Source organism: Oreochromis niloticus, unplaced genomic scaffold (genome assembly GCF_001858045.2).
Source record: "Oreochromis niloticus isolate F11D_XX unplaced genomic scaffold, O_niloticus_UMD_NMBU tig00002736_pilon, whole genome shotgun sequence".
Taxonomy (NCBI): Eukaryota; Metazoa; Chordata; class Actinopteri; order Cichliformes; family Cichlidae; genus Oreochromis; species Oreochromis niloticus.
The window spans coordinates 5,090-21,585 of record NW_020327710.1 but is presented as its reverse complement, the minus strand read 5'-3'; the positions used below and the strand labels follow the sequence as shown (position 1 = coordinate 21,585).

The 16,496-nt window shown below is 41.2% G+C and overlaps 1 protein-coding gene across 1 annotated transcript in view; it reads left to right on the top strand.

Annotated features, from left to right (window-relative positions):
- LOC109200203 (hemicentin-2-like) overlaps positions 1-14,160 on the top strand; it is a 48,186-nt gene extending 34,026 nt beyond the window's left edge. Inside the window, exons 7-8 of the mRNA XM_019355696.2 lie at positions 13,779-13,870; positions 14,044-14,160. Coding sequence (XP_019211241.1) covers positions 13,779-13,870; positions 14,044-14,135 — 184 coding nt within the window. The 3' untranslated portion in view covers positions 14,136-14,160. The remainder of the gene's footprint in view (positions 1-13,778; positions 13,871-14,043) is intronic.
- The last annotated feature ends 2,336 nt before the right edge of the window (positions 14,161-16,496 follow it).

The window sequence follows — 16,496 nt, the reverse complement described above, 5'->3', positions numbered from 1 at the left end:
TTGGCCCCTGTACATAATTTGTTTCTCTTGTTGTTTTTGCACAGTGCCCTTCACAGTTGAGGGTTTCAAAAGATCAAAGGTAGTGCGCAGATCTCTCTTGAACATTGCGTTGGCAGGAGATGTCCTTGTGGTTGCATGTGGACTGTTCCGGTAGTTAAGCAGAAACTTGTGCAGTCTCTGATGCAGTGTTCCTTGGCCTTGCGATGTTTTCAGTGCATGTTTCATTGTCTGAACGAACCTTTCTGCAAGACCATTCGTTGCAGGATGGTATGGAGCTGATGTAATGTGCTGCACTCCATTAGCCTGCAGGAAAGCCTCCATTTCCTGTGAAACCAGTTGAGGTCCATTGTCAGAGACTATCTGTGTAGGAGATCCAAACCTACTGAACATTTCTCCTAGTGCTTCTATGGTCTTCTCAGTGGTGGTTGATTTCATGATGGTCACTTCAGGCCATTTACTGTGTGCATCAACAGCTACAAGAAACATTTTGTCCTCGTATGGACCTGCAAAGTCAATGTGCACACGATGCCATGGCTCCTGTGGGAACTCCCAGGGATGGAGAGGAGCAAGTGGTGGGTTGTTCCGGACCTTATGACACGATGAACAGTTTTTAGCAATCTCCTCAATCTGTTTGTCCATATTTGGCCACCAAAAATAGCTTCTCGCTATTTCCTTCATTCTCACTATTCCACTGTGTCCTGCATGAAGTTGCTTCAACAGTTTTGTTTGAAGTGACAGGGGAATAATGACTCTCCTCCCCCACAGCAAACATCCCGCCTGAACAGAAAGCTCCGCCCGCTTTCCCAGGAAGGCCTTCAAGTCTACCCCCTCACCTGCAGGAAGACCCTTAATGATCCAGTCCATCACTGCTGACAACACAGGGTCATTTCTGGACGCCTTTTTCACCTGCACAGCCGAAACAGGTGCTGTCTCTACCTCCCTGAAGTAGAGGATCTCAACAGTGTCAGAGACGGGTTTTCTAACAGGGAGAGGTAACCTGGACAGCCCATCTGCATTGCAATGAGACTCCGATTTGCGATACTTGATGTCATAAGAATGTCCTGACAAAATCAACGCCCACCTCTGGAGACGAGAAGCAGCAAGAGATGGAATTCCCGTGTAGGGTCCCAGGATGGTTGTGAGAGGTCTATGGTCAGTTAACAGTGTAAACTTCCTACCGTACAAGTACTGGTGAAATTACCGAACACCAAATACAATGCTCAGAGCCTCTCGTTCCAGCTGAGCATAGTTTGTCTCTGCCGTGTTTAATGTCCTTGATGCGAATGCAATTGGCCTTTCTTCGCCGTTTGGGAGAATGTGGGAAATCACTGCCCCTACCCCATAGGGAGAAGCATCACAGGCAAGCTGAATTGGGAACTTAGGATTGAAGTGGGTTAGCACCTCAGATGCAGTCAGTGAATCCTTTGCCTTTTGAAAGGCCTCTTGACAGCTTGCTGTCCACTTCCATGCTTCCTCCTTGCGTAGCAGGTTATGCAGTGGTTTCAGGAGTGATGCCAAGTTGGGTATGAACCGTCCATAGTAGTTCAACAGTCCTAAGAAAGACTTTAACTGGCTGACATTTTGTGGTGGGGGTGCATCCATAATTGCTGTGATCTTCGAAGGTGCAGTGTGTAGCCCATTTGCATCAATCACGTGCCCTAGATATTCCACAGATGACTGGAAAAAGTCACATTTCTCCTTACGGACTCTCAATCCGTATTCCTTCAGTCTCTGAAGGGTCGCATCCAGGTTGCGCAGATGTTCTTCATCATCTGCTCCTGTACACAGGATATCATCCAAGTAACACTGCACACCAGGTAATCCGCTCAGGATTTGATCAATCGCTCGCTGAAACAATGCTGGAGCTGATGTGATGCCAAAAGGCAACCTGCAGTATCTGAAAAGTCCCTTATGTGTGTTGATAGTCAACATTTCACGTGACTGCTCTTCAACGTGCATTTGCAGGTAAGCCTGGTTGAGATCTATTTTGCTGAACTTTTGTCCCCCACTCAGACCAGCAAATAAGTCATCAATCAGAGGGAGGGGATACTGCTCTGCAGTTAATACAGGATTCACGGATACCTTGAAGTCTCCGCAGATCCGGATTCCTCCGTCCTTTTTAGGAACTGGGACGATAGGCGTGGCCCACTCGCTGGTTGTAACCGGCTCCAGAACACCATCCTTAACCAATGCGTCTAAGTTAGACTCCACCTTGGGCCGAATGGCGTACGGCACAGGTCTAGCCTTCATAAAGACTGGTTTGCTGTCAGGTTTGAGATGCAGCTTCACTGTAATTTTTTTCATGCTGCCCAGTTCCTCACGAAAAACCTCTTTGTGCTTTCCCAGTATGGCCTGCAGCTGAGAGGAACCATGCGACAGCTTTCTCACTTCTTGCCAGTTGAGTCTGATTGCTTTGAGCCACACACGTCCCATTATAGCAGGGCAGTTCCTCTGCGTAACATACACAGGCAGCTTAGCAGTTTGGTCATTGCATTGAACAGTCACCTCTGTCATTCCTTTCATAGGCACTCGATGTCCAGTATATCCTTTAAATACTGTGTCGGAGGGTTTGAGTGGAAGGTGCTTCAGACACTTCCTGTAGACATTATATGACACTAATGATGCTTTTGAACCTGTGTCAATCTGCATTTTTACAACATGTCCTTCCAGTTTGGGCTTGACCCAAAAGCCGTCTGAGGTTTCATCCACATTCAGTATTCGCACAGTATTTATTGCAGACAACACTTCTTCATCTGAGGAATCACTTGCTCTGTCCTCATGAAGCTTAACTGTGCGAACATGTCTTTCCTTTTTGAATTTTGCAGTGCCTCTTTTATTTCCAGCCTTTGAGCCCTTATCCTTGCTCTTTTTGTTCCTGCATGCCCGTGCTACATGGCCTTTTTTTCCACAGTTGTTGCAATCCATTTCCTTGCACCAGCAATCACTAGCAAGGTGTCCTAACTTGCCACAGCGGAAACATGGTCCTTGTGCATTTGCTTTACCACTGTCAAGTTTGTGCACTCTGTCTGTAGCATGCAGAGCATGGACTTCTTTCGACGCCATTTCCATGGTCACACTGATATTAATTGCCTTCTCAAGAGTCAAGTCACTTTCCGTGAGTAATTTCTTCTGTGCAGCTTCATTTCTTAAACCACACACGAGTCTGTCTCTTAATGTGTCATTTAAAACATCTTTAAACTCACAGTGTTCAGCTAATTTGCGTAACGATGCAACGAACATTGTGACAGACTCACCCTCTTCTTGGTTTCGCTTGTGAAACCTGAACCGTTCAGCAATCACGAGGGGCTTGGGCGAAAAATGTTTGGTCAGTGTGTCCACAATCTCTGTGAAACTTTTATCGCCTAGCTTTGCTGGCTGCAGCAGGCTCCTTAGCAGGTTAAAAGTCTTTGGGCCTATCACACTCAAAAAAATGGGCACCAATTTATCATCCTGTATGTCATTAGCCGCAACGAAATATCCAAAACGCTCCGTATATGAGCTCCATTGCTCCGTGCTTTCGTCGAAGGGACCGATAGAGCCAATAACTCCAGCCATTACTCAGCTCCTGGTTGAATGGCACTCTTCCCCTCACAACTGTTCCTTTTCGTAACGTCTTTTTTTCTGCGTCACTCACGGAGTTTTCCTTCGTCGTCCTTTCCGCTGTTCACTCCTCCCCGTATCGCTGAAAAAATCGGCGTCCACCGCCGCACACCGGGTGTCTCATCCTCACACCTGCGCCGTCTAACACCGGGTCAGCTCGAGGCATCGGCAGGAAAAAAAAAACAGTGCAAAACTCCGTATTGTCGCGGACTGCAGCGCCGGTCCAGTCGTCCTCGTCGCCACTTTTTGTTATATCTTCACGGCGTGTTACTAGTATAACAATGATTCTCGACCACGACGTAACTTCAAGTATTTATTGATTGCGGCATAACTTCCAGCGCATAGTCCGATCAACAACAACAAAAGCATTTCCCATAATGCACCTGGTGCATGACCGCTACGGGTCCTGTTATAACCCAAAATACACAACACACATGAACATCTAATAAAAGATATAAATATTGAAACACTGATCCAACATTATCCTTTATTGATCTTACACTTTTACCTGGATGTGGCTCCTGTTTTTGAAAAAACTTCCTCATATCCATTATGAGCCTGGCTGCCTCTCTGTACACACACACACACACACACACAACAGGAGTTATAAGGTTAATGGGCATCCAGTCAGTTAGCTAGTTATTACCTTGGGTTCAATATCAGCACATGCACATATGACAAAATAACCAGTTTCTCTCATTACATTTCAAACAGGACAGTGGTAACAACAGCAGGCTACGGATAATGTTAAGTTTTAGATTTTAAATAGGCTGTATACATTTCAATGGGAGCAACAGGACGGTCAAATGTCGCTGATTTTACTACAGAGCAGGACGGATTGTAGGGTAGCAAACATAGTCGGGAAACACGTTTTCAACACAGCAGGTTACCTGGTGTAATGTTTTTCAGCTAAAAAGAAACGTGGCCTGCCTCCTACCGAACTATATAAAGAGTAACTGAAGGTTAAATGGAGCTAATATGTCCTGTTTTAAGCCAGGCACTTACACCTCCGCTCCACTGCGTCTCAGCCACCATCGCTCTGGCAGCAAGAGCGCTAGAGCCAGAGTAGGGGAGAGGCGAGCTGGAACAAACCATTTTGGGAGGGGGGAGGGGTTATCTATACTTTTGTTTGTAAAATGTTCCATCTCAATTAAGTACTGTATGCTTTTTATATTTTTAGTAGTGTGTCACACAAACAACAAATATTGTCAAAAAAAGTAAGAAATCTTTGGGGGTGCTTTGATTCATTTTGGGGGGTGCTGAAGCAGCCCCCCAAAATGGGCTAAAATCGCCCCTGGTTTATATCCTGTCATTGGGCCAATGTTTTTAAGACAGTTCATTACCTCCGGCAGAGACTCCTCAGGTGTTTTTAGGAATAAGAGTACGTCATCGGCATAGCATGCTATTTTATGTTCCACATCATTTATTGTAATACCTGTGATTTTTCTGTTTTGCCTTATATATTGGGCTAGTGGCTCCAGAAATATAGCAAAGAGAAGAGGAGACCAGGCACAGCCTTGTCTCACTCCCCTCTCCAATGTTAGGGGTTGAGTTAGGTGACCAATAATCCTAAGCCTTGCAGTCGGGTTATCATATAATGCCTTTACATTATTTATTACCGGCTCATTAAAACCAAATTTATGCAGGACTATATATAGGTATTGCCAACAAACAGAGTCAAATGCCTTTTCAGCATCAAGACTGAGGACCACAGCCTGCTCCGTATGTTGTTGTATATAGTTCATTATGTGGAAAGTGCGTCTTGTGTTATCCTGGGTTTGACGTTTATGTATAAAGCCAGCTTGATCATTATGTATGAGGTTAGGGAGAATTCTCTCCATTCGTTTTGCCATTATGGATGTATAGATACGGTAATCTACATTAAGTACGAAAATCGGCCTGTACGACCCACATTCTTTCTTATCCTTGGCCTCCTTCAGTATGAGAGATATAATTGGTTCTTTCCAGGTGGGTGGGATTTGTGCCTTTTCAAGTGCCCAATTGCATGTTTTTCTCAATATACGAATAAGATCCTCTTTGAATGCTTTATAAAATTCAGAAGTGAACCCATCACTTCCTGGCGATTTATTAGCTTTCAGGTTTGTTATGGCATTTTCTAATTCCTTTACTGTTATTTCAGAGGCTAGTTGTTTATTCTGGTCTTCACTCATGACAGGTAAATTGAGCCTTTCAAGAAATGTGTCCATTTGATCAATTCTGACATCCATCATTTTAAAAAAGAGTTGTTTATAAAAAGTTTCAAAGACAGACCGGATCTTGTCCTGCTTACTTTCTATTGTGTTTTTCTGGGGAGCTCTTATTTTGTGTATTGTATTGTCTGCTTGATGTTTCTTAAGTTTCCATGCCAACAGTTTTGTGAATTTAGGGCCATTTTCATAATATCTTTGTCTAAAAAATAGCATCTTTTTTTTCAGTTTCCTGAGTGTACATTAAGTTAATTTCATTTCTTAGTTTTTTAATTTGTTCTAGTGTAGTCGGGTTTTGGTTTTGTGCATGGCTGCTTTCTAGCTGGCTCAGCTGTTTTTGGGAGTCCTGTAGTTTTTCCTGGTAGAGTCTCTTTTTCCTTGTGGCAGCTGCAATGATTTTTCCTCTTAATACTGCCTTTGCTGCATCCCACAGTATCGGTGGGGACACCTCTCCATTATCATTTTCTTTCATGTACATTTGGATTCCATTGCTCATTTCTTTCCTTCAATTAGCATCATTAAGTAGGCCGGGGTTAAATCTCCATATTGTATCTCTTTTGTTTCCCTCTAGGTCAACTACAATATGCATTGGGGCATGGTGGCTAAGATCTATTGTTCCAGTGTCTGAGTCGATAATTCTTGATCTGTCCCTGCTACATACAACGAAATAGTCTATTCTAGTATATGATGAGTGATGTGAGGAATAGTGGGTATATCTTCTTACATTAGGCAACATTTCCCTCCATACATCAATCAAACCCATGTCCTTCATTAACTCTTTCACTTTTTTACCAATTGTTTCTTTGGAGCCTGTTTGTTTTGATATATCAAGTTTTGGGTATAAATGTATATTCAGATCACCTCCACAGACCAGGAATCCTTTAGATCGGTTAATCATCAACTCTATTATCTTCTTGTAAAAAGAAAAAGTACTACCAGGTGGAATATACGCTAATCAAAGTGACAACAGATCCTGGATTAAGTTACTCCTACTACAAACTATCACTGCTGCGATCCTGTTGTGATTTGATGGGTCATTGGCATTTAATCATTAAATTGTGTATCTGTGTATCTTTGCCTCAATAAATGTCTTGCTGATGCCTTTGGTTTATTTTGTTCAGCTTAAGTACAAAGTACAAATTTCAAATTTCTAGTTTAGTTATTTCATTTCAGATTCTCATGTTTGCTTGTGATGGGCACCATGTTCAAACAATGTCAACCTTTATTTATCGTCCATTATAACCAATCTCCACTGGTGGCTACATCATTTTAAACAAACCAGCAAAACTGCACAGTCCTTTAAATCTATGCAACAAGGTTTCTAGAGAGCATCTAAAGCAGAGTTGGGCAATTAATTTAACATGACAAACTGGATCGCATCATTAAGCTGAACTCAGTTCTGTTCAATATTAATTTGATCTTTTTTCAAAGTGTTGGTGAGAGTAGAGGTCACAGTTAGGCAATTAAAGATAAAACAGACAGTGTTAAACGATATTCACCAAAATAACTGTGAGCAACATTTGCCCATGAAACACACTATATTATGATATATTATGAAAGAACAGGTAACTATAGCTGTCATAAAAATGTGGTCAGGCAAAATTGCAGCAGCTTCCCTGATCATTTTACTAAGATAAGGAAAGAGAAAATGATCTAAATATCTTAGCCCAGCACAAATTTAGCTCTTTATTTAATTACTGTTAATCTCCATAGATAATTCAAGTCAGTTTCCACACCTATGTGCCAGGTAATTATGTTTACAGGTGATATTTTTATTCATTGATACAGCACACAATCATTACACTAGGATATTTAGATCATTTACTCTTTACTTTTTTTATGTTCTTTGCTTGTTCTGAAGCTGCCTCTGGTTCTCCGTCAGTTCTAAAAGCCGTCGGCTCGGCCTCGGCTATCGCCTTCACTGTGACGGTCTACCATCGCTCGCTGCGCTCCTTCCTGCCTGCCAAAGAAAACCAAAACATAACCTCATCAGTCATCTACTTCATCTGGAACCTGGTACTCATCTCTTCTCGTCTCACTGCCCTCGCTCTTTTCGCCTCCGTGCTGCCCTGCTTCATCTGACTGATATTTGCATCCTCTGTGCTGTGTGGTGCTGGAAGATGAGCACACATCCTCCTGATTTTGTAAAAGAGCCCATGTAAGCTTTAATTATAGCTGCCTGTGTTGTTGCAGTTTACGTCCTATGTCTAATACTTAAATTTATTTATTATTCAATTCAATTCAATTTTATTTATATAGCGCCAAATCACAACAACAGTCGCCTCAAGGTGCTTTATATTGTACAGTAGATCGTACAATAATAGATACAGAGAAAAATCCAACAATCATATGACCCCCTATGAGCAAGCACTTTGGCGACAGTGGGAAGGAAAAACTCCCTTTTAACAGGAAGAAACCTCCAGCAGAACCAGGCTCAGGAGGGCGGCCACCTGCTGCGACCGGTTGGGGTGAGAGAAGGAAAGTTATAAATTGTAAAGTCTTTCATCCAAACCCTGACAAAGATGAGCTGAAAGTGGCCAACACAGAGCAAACCTGAAGATGATGTTGGATTTTGCATGTCTGCCACTGCAGCAAAGATTGCAGACCACCCTCCATCCTCCCCATCAGCACACTGCAATAAAAGAATGAGGAAGCTGGCTGAGAACTTCTACTCCTGACGTGCACTTGACATCCACAGGACGACTAGAAAGAGACCGTTTTAATCTAGAGAAAGTTTTAATCTACATCACGTGGCTGTGTTTTGTAGCACTCTGTCCTTTGTCTGATTGAGCCACAGATATAATGTCTCAAGGCATTACTCATCTTAATGTGGAGATGAATTTGAATATGCACTTTCTGCTGTGCATTAAATCATTTCACTGTGTGTCAAACCATTTCAACATATCAGTCATTAAATTAAAGGGGAAATGAGAGGCTTTAATTGTCAAATCTGGATTAAATAGTTGTTGTTTACGTGTGAAGAGATCCTTTTTCAAAGGCTATTTCACTGGATCATCTTTTCTAAACAATCTAACAGGTTAAATTAGGATAAAATTATTGTCAGCAGTGACTGAGTCTGCCATCCCACCTACCAGACAAGAAGGTTTATATGAATGTCCATGAAATCAGTCTCACTGTGATTAGCACTGGATTAAGTTACTGCTACTAAACACTGAGCATGCGTGCCAACAAAATTTGTATACTGTTAAGATATTGAAGAGGTAATCCTTCATTGTTTTGTAAGCTTTAGAAGCATTATTTTACAGTTTTGTGCACATATACGTGGCAGCTTTGAGCCTCGGTTTTGTACTGTGTAATGGCCAGTAAGATAACGGCAGGAGCTAAAAACGCCGCTATTGTCAGCGATTTTGTCAGGAAAGCTGCTCCAGTATATGTATAGTAAGCACTTTAGTATTTCGGTTTATTATTTGGTGTTTTCTTCCACCATATGACATTAAGCAGTACAGAATGTGAAATGTTTCTGTTCATTTTGACTGCAATAAACTACTGCATGAGAGACGCAAGTAATAATCACTCTCGTGATTCTTTTCCCCCTGTTTTCAGGGGTGTAACACAATGTACACTTTCCATTGTGAGATTATTATATCATCTTATGCCACGTTATACCCCTAATTAAAGATTGTGAAATCATTATGTAGTTTTAGGTTGCATTATTCTCCTGACTTAGAAGAAGGGGATAACTATTAAATTTATTAGACGGATTTGTACTACATTAGACTGCTGACTTATTGTGAATGAATGATATTGTTTTATGATGCATGATACTGCTGCGTTATAAGAAATACTGTTTTCAGAGAATCATGGCCTTATTTGTCTGATTTGAAAAGAACAGAACAGACTGCACAGGAAGCTAAGGTCAGAACTTAGGCTCACTGAGAGAGAGAAAGAATGTGGATGTTTAGGTTTTATGACTTTGGAGGGGGGCTGAAGCTATAAGAATGCGAGAAATGCTCAGACACATGGAGATCAGGCGGACACCCTCCTGCGCTCATCTCCCCTCCGGATGGTTAATGCTCAAAAGTGTTTGTATGGAATAATAAGAAGTGTATGAATTAAAGTGATTGTTGATTGAGCATTTATACGTCCTTTATATGTCCTTCCTTCAGCCCAAAGGTGAAAGAATTGGGAGAATTTCAACACCATTAATCTCACAGTGGAAAATTCCTGGACATCGAAGCCAAATATTTATCACATGAAGAATCAGACTCCTTTTAAACATTGTATTTGTACTAAATGTGTATGTAAATATGGTGTCTGTATATTTATGGCCTATATTTGTGACTGTGTTTTGTTTGTAGTTTATTCCTGTATGAATATTAAAAAGTATTAAAAGTATTAAAAATGTATTTACATTGCTTTACAGAAAAAGGGAAAAATCGTAGGACTGTGGGGGAAAGAGTGATTACCTCAGTTAAACAACTCGTGTTAATTATATTTGGTTCGGCTTTAAGGAACTCTGCATGTCTCCAAATAGCTTTGAATGTCTTTCAAATGAAAATAATACAAATAGAAAAAGAAAAAAGTGGACAAATACAGACAGAGTAAAGAGTAAATATTCAGTAAGCTATAAAGATTCAAAGGTCTCAGTTTTTCTCAAATGTGTGTGAGGACTGCTTGTTTGTATGCTTGGCTGCACTTAGTAAATCCAACAGCTCAGCTATTTGTTGTTTGTTGTGTTTAAAAGTTGCAGGAAGAACGAACTTCTTAAACAGTAAATGAAACAAAGCACAGATTCAAAGTTTTTTTTTTTTTTTTATTTTATTATTTTTTTTATTTGTGGTTGGTGCTGTTTTTTTAAATTCAAAATGTCCTGTTGTAATTGGACATTTTGAGTTAAGAAACAGCACCAAATCCCAACAACACTTCCCTCATGGTGCTTTATATTGTAAGGTTGTTCTACAATAATGCACAAAGACTCCAACCCCCTAGAGCAAGCACTTGGCGACAGTGGGAAGGAAAAACTCACTTTTAAAAGAGAGAAACCTCCGGCAGACCCAGGCTCTGGGATGGGGTGGCCATCTGCCTCGGCCAGTTGGTGATGAGGGAAGGAAGTTGGGAGAAGAAGAGTAGTTATTTTTAACCACTCTGGTTTTAAAATTAAATTTAGAAAGCCCAATTGAAATGAATATTTGAAGCCAATTTAAGAGTTTTCTTGCATAATCACATGCACGTGTCAGTTAGATTTTAGCGTGCACATGAGAAAGCCCTAACGATGACATTTTGGCTCCTCAGTTTTGCATGTTTTTTGAAGCTGCTGACGATTGCTTCATCCATCTCTGGGTTTCTTGACCACATTAAGAGTATTGGAGAGTCCCACCTGTCATGGAGTTCATTGTATACTGTCAGGGCGAGTAGTTCAATGTTCTCCAAGGACATTTTGTACTTTTTTGACAAAATTTTGTTCCAGATCTTCTGGAAAAGCCTCTCTACAATAAACTCTGATGCTACTGGATTCATTGTCATCGTCTCATTTCCTTCGCTCATGGCGTGCATTACCAGATCTTTGGTCACATTCTTTACAACTTCCTTGTACTCTTGCCTGTCTTTAGAGACACTCAGTACTCTTGCTGGTAATGCCAACAGGTGTTTGATGAAGATTGAGACGGTAATATTGTCAAGCTGTTCCCTCAGATTAAAAATCAAAAGGTTTTCTTTGCACTTGTGTGTTTCGCAAAGATCCTTGAGGATGGCCTTGCCCACATTAAAAATGCTGTCGTGGGATAAATTCAAGTGTTTCTCCTCAACTTCAGGCCAGATTTTCTCAATCAGACGATGGCTGATGCAGTCAGGAGTGAGGCGCTCTGTGAAGATCTTGTATTTGGAGGAGACTTTTTCTTTGGCCAGTAAAACCACCAACTGAATAACCCAGCTGACGCGCACCTTTTTCTGCAGCTTCAGTGTCTTTTCCAGTGCTGATATTTCAGCCTGGTTGGTCTCATCTTTGAATACAAACTGCACTTCTTCTAACATTTCTTTGTCCTGTTCAGTTTGTTTCTTTGCGTCCTCTACCATGGTCTTCTCAACTTTGTCGACACACAACTTTGAGGAGGAATCTGGGGTTGCCGTGTCTTTTGTCTCTGTCTTAGCCTCGGCTAATTCTTCTGTCTGCTCGTCCACTTTTTCCTGCATTTCTTTTGTGTCCTTCATCACTTTCTGCTCTTCCAGGACTTTATTTTCTTCCTCCTCGACCTGCAGGTCGCCCAGTGTACTCTTTGGCAGAGTGCACACTAATTCTGGTTTTGGTTTGTGATCGCTCAGTTTTGACAGTTAAGCTACGGTGTTACAATGAATCAGACATTCAGATATGACTGAGGGTAGCAGAACAAAATCTCTTCCAGTGAATCGCTCGTGACTATAAGTAAGAAACGTGCTGGTCCAGTGCGGGGTTCACCTGCTATTTATGGACTTGAGTTGACTGTGACGTCACGGCCTGGTTCTCTTGCCTTTCATTGTTGAAACCGGCCCCGCCCACAACAACGTTCCCTATTGGCTGACTGAAAATACGTAACGCCCACAAAGAACGGGCTTCCAGAGTTTCTGACGTCATGGCCCGATTCTCCCCTTTAATGTTTGAAATAGGCCCGAAAACCATTTTCACCGCTTACGCAAAAGCTCTTCTCTGTGGTAGAAAACCTTTATTTTCCACGCTCTCTTCACTTCCATCCGCCTCTGTCACGTCTTTTTGCCCACTCCGAGATTATTGCCTGTGGTCCTGTGGCTTACTCATAATATTTTAAACAAGCGGGCGAACTGATCTATTAATGTTTCCGACACACAGTTTACTTCTAACTGCGCTGATTTTCTACAATGAAAAAATGACGTCTTCGTTTTTTGTGTGTTATATATATAATGAAAAAAGCCGAACTCTCCTCTGTTTAGAAACGAATGGAATTTTTTACATCAACCGTAAAACCAACCACACCGATAAAAGCGATTTGCTGTTTTAATAACGTTTAATTGCCACTGCATGAGCTCATCTTGTGTTACATCCTTAAGAGAGAGACCTGCGGCTGCCTCCTTCCTTTGGCTCCTTGGGTGTCTTTATCTGAGCATCACTTTTGCCTCCACTATGATGCCCCTGGTAGCTACATTTAACTTTCAAGGCTGTTTACAATCAGACAAAATTTGACCTCTTTGTGTAAATACACAGACGGATTCGTGAGCTCAGAGGTTACTGACTAACATCTACCTGTGTTACTCTTTCTTTCCCTGTCTCCTCAGAGCCTCCAGAAAGTGTCTCCATCAGCTTTGTAAACCACACTGGGATGATGTTTGAGAATCAGCAGTACACCCTGCAGTGTAGCTTACAGAACGTAGCTCCTGTTCAGAGCCTCACTGTGACCTTCTACAGAGGAAACACAGCACTGGGTCACCTACAGTCCAACAGTGAACAGAAGAAACCAGTGAATGAGACCTTTACTCTGAACATCACTCCCAGTAGAGAAGATGATGGAGCCCAGTACTGGTGTGAAACCAAGCTGGAGCTGGGACCAGCTGGACCACAGCGCCCTCCAGTGGTGACATCAGAAAAACTCCCTGCTATAGTTCACTGTGAGTCTGAGAGAAATAAAGACGTTCTTTGATCTGTTTCTCAGAGTTTGACATTTTGAGCATGATTCATGTCACTGGTTTGGTTTTGTGTCCTTGTGAGCGCTTTGAGGAAGAATCGAAACAGTAAAGAAATAGTGTTTTGATTCTTCCTCATAGCGCTCATCACTGTTAATGAACAGGCTCTAAATAGCATCATCAACAAACTGCTGACTGACACAAGCTGATGAACATAGTGGAGGATTTAGCTGTTTACCAGTAAAATGTTTCCCTCAGAAGTTTGTGGAAAGCCAGAATAGAAGTAAACTTTGTTTGTGAATATTAAAAAATAATAATAGTAATTGTGTTTAAATCCTAAATGATAAAAGGTCGACATTACTGTTTGTTCGTTCTCACTATTAAATCTGTCGGCTTTGAGCATGAAGGACAGTATATCTGCACTGTGAGCAACACAGTAGGGACTGTCACCAAGGAGTTTAACATTGATGTACAAGGTGAGTGTTGTCAGATACTTCCTGGAAAACGAGTCACTGAAGTTCAATCACAATATTACTTCACAAATTAAGTTCATTGTGAGTGTTTTGGTGTTTTTAATTTGCCTGGTATAAATGATTCTCCTTTCCTTTCTTTACCCAACCCCCGACCCCACCTCAACCCAGTTCTACAGTCAACTCCATCCCATATATAATAGCTGGGACAATACTGGGAGCTCTGGTCCTTGTCGGACTGTCAGTGGGATGCTACTGCAAACGCAACTGAATGGGACACAGCAAACTCAGTAAAATTATTGTTACTGACAGCTGAAGAAATGACTGAATGGTTAAAATATATTTTTGATTCAGATTCTGATGAGCAGCTTGTAACTTTCTAGCTTCTAAGTAAACTTGTTGTTTGGAAAAAGCACATTTCCAAGGGAAGGTCTCCCCATTTTTCTATCTTTTTGTTTAAATGTGGTGTTCAAACTGGGCCCACGGGGTCTTTGAGGGTCTCTGCTAAATAAATGTCCCCTCTGTTCTTCACCTGTTTGCTGATTCTCTTCTTAATCATTCTCTGCTTGATAATGCAGGCTATTTTCACTCAAACGTAAAATCCTTAATACAGCTCATAGGTATTCTCTCGATCTCATACATTACTTCACAATGTCTGCACATTTTCTTGGGATTATTCAATAATGCCACTTTTCCTCTTGAGTTGAATTGTATAAGAGTTGTTTTTGGAATAAAATGTGTCCTCATTGCTCAGCATCTTGAATTTTATGTCCTTTTCTATTCAAAATGCAACATAAAAGGGACTTTTAGTCATTATAGCTCACAAAGTTTGCTTTGTTTGTTTGTAATGCTGATAAACAGCAGATTATGTATCCGATTCAATTCCATCATACTCCTGTATCCATGTGTATCCACCCTCAAGCCTTGTCCTCTGTTCTGTTTTGCTTCTGGACACTTGCTTCAGTTCCCTCGTCTCACCGTCATTCAGTTCAGTTGGTGTTATGCATATATTCTGTGTCTCTGGAAATATTGCTGTTAATCATTCATGTGTTTTATATTCTATACAGTCAGACTTCATTGAAACGGTAAGATTGATCTTATTCACTTTTTGGGGATCTTGTTCAAACTCCTGTCACTGCTAGGATCTCCTTCCTCTATGATGGGTCATCAGATACTTTTTCTTACTGTAGGCTCATTGTAATGTTTTATAGTAGATAGTAAATAAAGAGAACTTCTCTGTCATTTAGTTGTTTATCTTTTACTTAATTACTTTGCTAAAGCATGAACAGCTATAAGAGAAGTTCATCCTGTAACACTTTAAGAAACAGTTAAAAGTCCAAAATGTTTCTCTCCTGGCATTCAACAGCTGTCAAACCTTTTTGTAAACCTCAAAGTCATTTTCGTCTTGATTCACACTTCTGCTCTTATTCACAAACACTTTGTTATTTGACCTCCATCAGTTTCCAGTCTCTGTAATAGATCTGTCCTTCTGATGGCCTTGTGAGGATTATCACCACTTCTGGTTTAACTCTCCTTGCCTCTGATGGCCCTCAGGCTTTTATTCGAGGCTTTGTCTTGTCTCTCCTGACATCTTCAAGTCTTCCTCAAGCCTTTTTGCAATCAGTTTCAATCTGTATCCTTCTCAGTAACTTTTCCTCACCACATTATGTCAGTCTGTCTTTAACGTTGAGCTGCAGCTAATGTCATATGACTTATTTTTCTCAGAGGTGTTTCTCCCTGCCACGGTATGACTGGTCTTATTTTTTGGCGGGGGCGACTCCACTTTGCTCTGTAGCTTCATCAGAGTTCAATCAGCAGCTACTTCCTTACTTACATCTTTTCCTTTCTTTTCAACTCTTGTCAGTCACTCAGTGTTTAAATTCTTAGTGTTTTTTAAAAACTGCTTCTCAGGTGGGGTATTAGCCCCTAAATTATGCTGAGGTCACACTTTTGGAATAGGTGCTGCTATTTCTGCAACCAGATTTCCTCATCCAATATTTAATAACTGAGCTGCTGGTCATCATCAAGCTATTTGGCGTACATCAGTTTTGACTCTGATGTCATCTTTTTACCTCAAAACAGTCCAGGTAAGCCATGACATCGAGCTGGTGGTGGTAACAAACCATTTTTATTCTCATTTCTGTTCGTCTTTACAAAAACTTTGTTCTCTAAACTTTGTATAATAGCCTCTCCCGGCCTCCAATTACCTCTTAGCCTTATTATAGGCTCTCTTCTTATCTCTCTTTATGGACTGATAGCTCTCAAGCCTTTCTTTCCTTGCTGACTTCATTACTATATTCCAGTCATTTTCTTGCCCACCTTGTGTGAGCCAATCAGCTCCCATTCCATATACTTTAAATCTCATTGCTCTTCTGTCATCCTGCCTGTCAGACTCTCATTTGTGTAACCTTTGTCTCACCGCTTTCCCTCGGAGCTCCATCCAAGCCTCCATCTTCATCTCTGGGGGAGTCCCATCCTAACTCCTATCACTGCTGCGATCCTGTTGTGATTTGATGGGTCATTGGCATTTAATCATCAAACTGCGTATCTATGTATCTTTGCCTCAATAAATGTTTTGCTGATGCCTTTGGTTTATTTTGTTCAGCTTAAGTACAAATTTCAAATTTCTAGT